The following is an 8,913-nucleotide window of genomic DNA, read 5'->3' on the forward strand; positions in this document are numbered from 1 at the left end:
TAACCACAAGTTACTCAGCAGGTTGTTGCTAGGTAACCACAAATTACTCAGTAAGTTGTTGCTAGGTAACCATAATTACTCAGCAGGTTGTTGCTAAGTAACCAAAGAGTGAGTGAGTTCGTTGATTCCACCAAACTTGCTGGTCATGCAAGGTTCAGCAGTTAAAATCTTTCGTAAGCCTACATTACCCAGAATGCTGTGCGGGTCTGGGAATTATTGATTTATTTTGGGGACATAAAGTCAGCTGAAACTGAATAAAAAGTTTTGAAACTGAAAAACAAAAAAGATTTGAAGCAAAAAATGCTTTCAAACAAAAAAATAAATAAATAAAAAATGAAGATTTGAAACTGATAAAGAAATTGAAACTGAAAACAAAAAGTTCAAACAATTTTTCAGATTCTAATCTTTTTTTGTTGTTGTTTTCTTTCATTTGAAACTTTTGCTCCTTCAAATTAAGGAGTGAAGGTACTACTTATGCAACAATCAGCTCCCAAGAACTAAAATTTCAAGAAGACACATAAAGTGCTGTATCATACACTAACATTTCAGTTTGTTTTCTTCTTGCTAACACCTGCTTGCGTTTTGTCTGCAGCTTCCCAATTAGCTCAACACAGACACATCTGGTTAATTGAGCATTTTCCAGCCCTCAGCACAAACATTAAGTTCCTGCATCTGTCCTGATCTTTGCTTCTTGGTTTTAGGCGACTGAGCATCATGGTGAGGGTTGGAGAGCATCTGTGCCGGTGTTCTTGGTGAATGTTTAACATGCGCAGCAGCGTGTGGGTCGCAGCCTACAGAAGGAGGCTTTGTGAGCTGGCTGCCTGGCCTGCAGGGTGTAGTTCAGGGAGAGGTTGACCACACTGCGGCAGCTCAGGAATCTCAGGAATGAAATTGGATTTTGGGCCTGAAGAGAGAAATTGACTGTAGGTGAGCCCAGTGGAGGCGGACAGGGAGGGAAGATTTTATTCTGGGTGGATGTACAAGAGCTTAACTTGTCTGAAATCCAGTTTAAACTTCTTCGCCTTCTTCTTAGCCTGAAGTTAAAGGTGCTCACTTACAAACAGCCAGAAAATAACCATATTCCCCATTTCTTTTCGCTGCTTTTCGTATCTCTCTGTGTTGTTTGTGTCCGGTGATGTGTGTGGACCCCAGCTGTAGTCTCCAGTAAACTTAGCCTGTAATTGGTCGGCTGTTTTGGTGCCAGATGCTAAATGTGTTTTAAAGAGAGGCACATGTGGTTTTGCCGTTTGTGGCGCAGCGTCAGATCTAAATACGGAAACAGCGTCTCAGTTTGGGTGTCATGGTGGGTTCGTCTGCTTTTACTCAAATGTTCAGGCTGGAAGAGAAAATGTTTGGGTATTTTTTAGTTATCGTTTGGTTTGAGTAGAATCGCCTTCAGTGGCAACACCCAGTACCGGTTTCTGGTAATAATAATAATAAAAAGACCGCTTCGTCTTTTTCTTCCGCCGCTGTCTGCTCACGGTTGCTAGGCAACATAAATTACGCTGAGGTGGAGGCTAACAGCTAGCTGAAGGCTAGCCCTTCAGCTTTTTCTCTTCCGGTCGTCGATATTCGTGGCCTTCGAAGGACCCGTCCTAGGTGGACCGGGTCCTTCGAAGGATGCAGACCCTGAATTCGGACACGGCTATTGTAAGAAATCATTTTGTATCACTTAAAGCGTGATATAGTAAAATAATTTGCCGCTCTTCACCGCCTTTGCCACTTTGCCTGAACTGACGATTTGGACTTGCAGTGAATTATGGGATATGGTGGACCATGAAGAATACACCGGATCCATCCTTCACATCTGGGGAAAAGAAGGACGCATAATTCCTTTTGCAAATAAGTAAATAGACATTTTTCCCTAAAATGTATGTTTTTTGTACTGTTTTGTGTGTTTTTTTTGTTTTGTTTTTTTTTAGAAAATTTGCATTTTTGAACCTTAATATTACAATTTATCACTTAATAAGTCGACCGATTCATCACGATGATCCTTATTAATCGTTTCAACCCTATTTTCCAGTTTGGTTTCATCTTTGTGTGATAAGTAATAAAACAATGAATCTTTTGTGATATTTTGTACACTTTAGGTTTAATGGAAATAATTTCAGAACCTGGTAAAGAATCAGATCATTTATGTTCTTTTGTTAGTGCCTAGGGCTGCGTGCTCTTCCTGTTATGAGCAACAGAGGACTTTACATTCATGGTAACTGGGTGGAAACCGCTGGGACGCTGTTTTTAGCCTCAAGGTGTGTGCAGGCAGAGGAGAATGGGATGGCGTCGCTCCAGTTTTCCTTTTGGTTCTGCTGACTTCCAGAGCCCCGGTCAGGCCGGAGGCGGACACGCCCGGCCAGACGACCTCACGGTTTCCACTGCGTGACCTTTAACCCGGCATTTCACTCTTATTTTAGGTAACTTCAGAGAGCTTGAAACCCCTTAATATCAGTTAGGTGATTCCAAGGTTTGGAAAGTGATGGATTTCTGTATCAAGTCCTTGAAACTGCAGAGTTTTGTAATAAACTGCAATCTAACACTCAGAAATGTACAAAAGCGTAAATTTAGAAAATTTTATTGTCAAAACCTAATAAAGTGATACATAATTTATTTTTCCTTGTCTTTATGTTAGTTGCCAAAATTATTTCTATTTACTTAGTTCCAGAAAACATTACGATAAAATTTTTTTGAGATTTATTTTTTAACTCTCTTTGTAAATTGATGTCTACTTTGTTTTGCATAGACATCATAATCAATTTTATTTATGGTTTCAGTTGTGTGTGGTTTTATTTCCATTTTATTTATTGATTTTGGTTGTTTTATTTTTAAATTTTAAAATATCTACCGGTTCTGGTCGTAAATATTCTTTACAAAATTAAAGTTTATTGTTCTTTGAGTGTGTGAAATTGCTTAATGCCATTATCAATATATTAAGTGAAAATGTTCTCAAGCAAGAATATTGTCATTTATTGCAATAATTAGAGAGACAATTTATCACCTTGTAAAATTTAGTGTGAGAGACCTAAATATGACCCAAGTGGATCATATTTAGAGAGAAAGTTTGCTGGCAGTATGAACTTTCACCTTGAATCACACCTCTGAAGAGCTGCTGAGGAGATTCAGACATTTGGTTCATGCGTGTTGCAGAAACATCTACAAGTTGCAGCAAAGTAGAGCTCAACCTAGACGCCCCGGCCTTAAATCACAGATAATCTGTCAGGATGAAATGCGAGTAAAATCCCCCTGTAATCTTTTCTGAATTCATGTATATTTCTACATGTGGCAGAAAATGCAGACTGTAAATTTCCCTGCACATTCCTGTGTTTTCCGCCCCTTCGTGAATTTGCTGAGGTTTGGGGAAGCTCCCATCCGAAGACACTGGGAATACTCTGCTGCTTCCGCCGCTTTGAGCCGAGGAATGCCAGAGGAATGCAGCGCATGAAGTCATGACTCCTTAACTCCAGAGCTGCGCCGTCAGACCTGAATGGGTCTGCGTACACTGCAAAAACATAAATAAAAATCCTACCAAGTAATCTGCCTTCTCCTGCAAATAAGACAAAACTAACTTACAAGTAACTTTTCAGCAAGATAGAGAAGCTTTTTCAAAGTCAATAATTCCTTTTATTGATGAAAAGTACTAGATTCATTGGCAGATTAATTCACTTATAACATGGGAAAAATGACTTTTCTTAAATGAAATAATCTGCCAACGGAACTAGTTTTTGTCAATATTCAGGAATTATTAACTTAAAATTAGTCTTATATCTTGCTCAAAAGTTGCTTGTAAATTAGTCTAGTCTTGTTTCAAGGAATGATATGAGCAGTGTTTCAAATCGGTTGATATTGATACTTGTCCAAATGTATCATTATTATATATTTTTTGTTTTAAATACTTGAAATGCTGCCAAAATGGTGGCGTGACCATTTTTTATCCACAGTTTCACTCCATGCCGTTGTTTTATTTTTATTTTTAAGTAGTTATGAGTCATAGCGGCAAAACCTGAAACTGCTGCTGCGCCAGTTACTCAACAGGTTGTTGCTAGGTAACCAAAGAGTGAGTGAGTTGCTAGGTAACCAAAGAGTGAGTGAGTTGCTAGGTAACCAAAGAGTGAGTGAGTTGCTAGGTAACCAAAGAGTGAGTGAGTTAGTTGATTCCATTAAACTTGCTTGGCTCACTGTGAGAGTTTGAATGGATAAAACTTTTCCTCTGCCTGTATCCCCCAGAATGCTGTGCGGTTCTGAATCAGATGTATTATCTATTATCATGTGTCTATCACAATATATATTGTTATTGACTTTCTTTGCCAGCCCTATTATTATTGGACAATATGACTGAAAACTTATCACAACACAAAGGTTTCATATAAATTTGCATAAAGTGAAAGTAATTCATGAAGTTTCTTTCAGAGAAGAAGATTGATTAATTATTGCGCTATCACTTCATTATTGTCGGGGAAAATCGTTGAAGATTAAAGATCCTCTGTAATGTTTTGTAGATCCAGCAGCTGGAGACGCAGGTGATCGATGCAGAGAAGCGAGCGTTTGCTGCAAACCAGCAGGTGAGGTTAAAAACCTTCTTCCTGTTTGTGGTGAAAGCTCCGCGTCTTCACATGTGGTTATGTGCTGCTATCCCAGGTGAAGTGGATGGAGGAGAAGCTGAGGGCGGCAGACGGCCATCTTGGAGACTCTGAGATGCGTTTGTTTCAGCAGTGCCAGGAGCTGCAAGCCTCGGTGCAGGAGAAGGAGAAAGTGATCGCCCAGCTGGAGCAGCAGCTGGAGGAGCAGGTAGAAACATATAACTTTTATAAAAAGTATGTTTTTATTTATTTTAAAAGATTGAGCTCCCCTATTTTCTTCCTGAGTTACTATTACTGTCTGAAGACATGCACCGCTCCCCACCAAAAACGACCAATCAGAGGCAGGAGGCAGGTCTTAGCACTGTCAATCAATCTCATGTTCAACGACGAATAAACGTTACAGGAACAGCATTTATCCGCCATTATCAGTGGCCATGCTAACTAGCTTTAGCATTCACAAAAGGCTATGCTAGCTGTAGCGTAGCAGAGAGCGGGGGTATCCTGATTAATAGTCCTAAGAGCCACCTCCTAGCTCTGATTGGTTGTTTCTACCACTGGCAGTGCACTTTTTTCTCCACAGATTATTGGTCTCTTACTGTAATATTTTAACAAATATGTAAAATAATATTTTTATAAAAGTTTCACACTGCAGCTTTAATTTCAACAGAAACAGACTCGACTCCAGGATGCCAAGTCAGTGGAGGAGAAAGCAGCTAAGATCAAGGAGTGGGTGATGCTCAGGCTGTCAGAGGTAAGAATGAGATAACGCAGTAGTAACATTTATGCTTCAGAGCCAACAACGTGTTTTACTTTAGTTTGAGGTGGAAAACGCAGCATTAAGAGAAACCAACAAGAAGCAGGAAGCTCAGATCTTGGAGCTGCAGAAACAAGTGCAGGGTGAGATGCACTGACTCCTCGCTGCCACTGCATGTCTGCCGGCTGCAGGTTTTCCTCATCTTATCTGTGTTTGCGCTTGCAGCCTTTGAGCAGAGGTGCAAACCCGGGGAGGCGCAGCGCCTCAGCAGCCTCACATTTGGATGCTTCCAGGTTAGGGGTAAAAACCCCCAGGTCCTAACCGGGCCGGCGCCATGTCAGCGGACCCTCAGCACACAGGAAGAGATGGATACAACGCGTAAGTCTTCACATAGTTGAAACTCTTATTTCTTAATTTATCTAAACAAGCAGGAAGACACAAACTTAAGAAAGTAGCAAAAGGTGCATTTATTTTTTTATTTATTAATTAACAATCAAATGAAATCTGAAACCTTTAGACCAGAACTGTGTCGCACAGCTTACATGCAGGAAAATGCCACTCACAACATGGCCGCAATATTGACATCCATTGGACAGTTATGGTCATTTTCCTGTCTTTGTCCTGCTTTAGACTTTTTTAGGACTTCCGGTGCACTTAATAGGAACATTGGAGGTATTTAGAAAAAAGTAAAATAACATACCCAGGTGAATTAACTGAAATTTGGATTATTTTTCCCTGTCATAAGAAAGAAATTAGGTTAATATTTAGCTTCAAATCAAATATTTGGGTTGCTAATGTAATATTTAACTTGTAAATGTGATATTTTGTCTGCTATCTAAATGTTTACTTTGTAACTACATATTTAGTTAAATTTAAATAGTTAGCTTATTAACTAAATATTCAGTTTTAAGCTAAATATTTGGGTTGCTTACTAGCTATCTTCATAGCAAACTAACTGTTTAGCTAGCAAGCAAAATATTCAGTTTGCCAGCTTGATATTTAGTTTCCTTGCTTAGCAAACTAAATATGTAACTAGCTAATATTCAGTTTGCTAACTTAAAATGTAGCTTCTTAGCTAAATATGTAGGCAGCAAGCTAATTAAAACTAACAAACTAGTGACTGTCTGCTGGACAATAGTCATGTCTTCTCAATGTTTATGTAAGTTGTAGCATTTCTGTATTTAAAATGTATTTTATTGGTGAAATATAGACATGTTTTAAAGATTATCAGACATGAAACGTAGCATTTGTCTGTAATTTATCTATAAAATATGCATGAGTTTAATTGTTTAACTGAACTATGAAGATAATGAGATGCACCAGTCCAGAGTTGTGCCACAGGAACCTTGACAGCATTCAGACTGTTTTGTCAGAAAAATGTTATTTCTCGAGTGTTTTATTGCTTTTCAGTGAAAGTTTCTGTCTATTTTGCAGAGACAAGCAGAGACGTCCATGAACAGAACCAAAGTGGGCTTGGGATTTCTCCGCAGGATGACAGCAGCTCACCAAAGAAAAGTCCTGAAAATGCTTCAGAGGGGGAGGAAATGTGTGAGGGCAAAGGTCATGTCTCCGGGTTCAGCCGGCCCTGCAGTGAGAACTACCTGACAGCTTCGGACGACAGCAGCTCTCTGTTTGACGATGATATGCAGCGCGCCGAGCGACCCGTTTTCGGCCTGGTCCAGCTGTCAGACGCGGCGCCGGCAGACGGTTTGAGCGGGGCGGACGCTAAGCTGGAGGACTGCGCCTCCGAGGAGCTCAACCAGCGATTTCAGTCTCAGAGACTCGACTCCTCGTCGTCTTCCAGCGAGCCGACCACGCCCAGTCCCATCCTCACGCCGGCCCTGACGCCGAAGCGACCCAACGCCCCTCGGGACCCAACAGACAACCCGGCTTCCCCCAAACAGCCGCGTCTGAGGACGCCCGCGCCTCTGGTGAAGAAACACCTGAGCCAGCCGCCCGTCGGCAGCGAGGCGGCGCACGGACAAACACGCAACGCGCTCAGCATGCTCCGCCCCCTCCGGCCGCAGGAAACAGACCTGGACCTGGAGGACAGCATGGAGACGGGAAGGGAGACGCCTCCGAGCTCACCGACATCCAACCAAACGTCATCCGAGTTCGGTTCTGAGAGGCCGGACTGTGACGCCTCAGGGCCGTGCAAACCCCCGACTCCTCCACTGCACAGACTCCCGTCCTGGGTACAAAAACACAAAATCTTACCCAGAATTTTTGGTCCAGTTTCTAAGGCAAATTTTAGCACACTTGAAACGAGACTAAACTAGATTACTGGTAGCTTTAGGAGCTTGTTTTAAGTCAAGAATTTCTTAAAGTTGACCTATTATGCTTCGTTGAACTGGTTAGGGAATTGATAATATCTGTGAAAACACATGTAGTTTCCTATTTTAACAGTTCAAACACCAAATATGTCTTAAAGGTTACTTTTTAGGTTTCCTGGAGCAGGTTAGGGAAGATCGATGGGCGATGCAAAACATGTTCATTATATTATGCACAAAGTAATTGTTAGGTAGTGAGATTTTAGTCTGCTCAGTTATGGGCACTTTCTTGTCACTTTAAATCCAAATCAGTTACTTTTTATTGTAATGTTTTCTGGAATTAAGTAAATGTTTTAATAGTGCGCAGAAATTACTGACCTAAAACCAGCTCCTATATCTTGTTGAAAAGTTTATTTCAAGTTCACTGAGGTATTTGCACTAGAAACTAGACAAAGAATACTTTTTTAGTACTTTTACAGTGCTGTAAAAATCTAGTCGTTGATAAAGCTATGTGATGTTTTATGCTGTAAAAGTTGCTCATGTCCCTGACAGGAGAGTCGTATCTATGCTGTTGCCAAGTCTGGGATCAGACTGTCTGACACGTCGTGTTCGGGTCATCCCAGCAGAGGTAGGAACCTTTGAGAGAAACTCTTTGTTTCTCTGTTGTTCTAATGAAACTGGGAACTTAATTTATTTAAACGTTTTTCAACCATTTTGTCCAGCCCTATAAATGATTAAAGCTAATGTAATCTGTTATCTGGATTAGAAAAGAGGTGACATGTTGGGATTAGGAGGCTAACGGTTGAAACGTTGACAGACTGAGGTGTCATCCCTTCAGATCCCTCTCTGCAGGCATCCTACCCCGCCTTCGTGATGTACACGTCGCTCGTCTATAAAAACATGACGGCTCCAGTCTACACCACGCTGAAGGGGGTGAGTGCAGCCGGCTCTGTGCTGATGGGCAGCGCAGCAGAGCGGACTCTAACCGGCCGGTTCGTCCGCAGAAAGCCACCCTGCTGAGCAGCAGCCCGTTCTCCGACGACTCGTCCAGCTCAGACGATTCCTCCAGTTCAGGAGAGGAGGACGGATCCGTCTGCAGCTCCCACAATTCCTCTGGGTCCAGGAAGGACGGCAGCCCAGGAAGCCCACGCTGCCTCAAGAGAGGTACAGGGGGTCAGAGGTCAAAGCTGCTGCCTGAAAGGAGCATCCATCCATCTGTTGGTCCATCCATCCATCCATCCATCCATCCATCCATCCATCCATCCATCCATCCATCCATCCATCCATCCATCCATCCATCCATCCATCCATCCATCCA

General features: G+C 41.7%; 1 protein-coding gene across 6 annotated transcripts in view; it reads left to right on the forward strand.

Moving 5' to 3' along the window:
• plekhh2 (pleckstrin homology domain containing, family H (with MyTH4 domain) member 2) overlaps positions 1–8,913 on the forward strand; it is a 32,743-nt gene that overhangs the window by 8,074 nt on the left and 15,756 nt on the right. For 4 of the 6 annotated variants that reach the window (XM_008430390.2, XM_008430388.2, XM_008430389.2 and 1 more), the window contains 9 exons: positions 4,491–4,553; positions 4,630–4,779; positions 5,239–5,322; positions 5,387–5,468; positions 5,551–5,703; positions 6,760–7,520; positions 8,148–8,223; positions 8,434–8,528; positions 8,600–8,759. In XM_008430390.2, coding sequence (XP_008428612.1) covers positions 4,491–4,553; positions 4,630–4,779; positions 5,239–5,322; positions 5,387–5,468; positions 5,551–5,703; positions 6,760–7,520; positions 8,148–8,223; positions 8,434–8,528; positions 8,600–8,759 — 1,624 coding nt within the window. Of the gene's footprint in view, positions 1–392; positions 1,847–1,891; positions 2,412–4,490; positions 4,554–4,629; positions 4,780–5,238; positions 5,323–5,386; positions 5,469–5,550; positions 5,704–6,759; positions 7,521–8,147; positions 8,224–8,433; positions 8,529–8,599; positions 8,760–8,913 lie in introns of those variants that run through there. The other 2 variants (XM_008430392.2, XM_008430391.2) reach the window with 2 other exon arrangements.

This window comes from Poecilia reticulata, linkage group LG15, assembly GCF_000633615.1.
Source record: "Poecilia reticulata strain Guanapo linkage group LG15, Guppy_female_1.0+MT, whole genome shotgun sequence".
Lineage (NCBI taxonomy): Eukaryota > Metazoa > Chordata > Actinopteri > Cyprinodontiformes > Poeciliidae > Poecilia > Poecilia reticulata.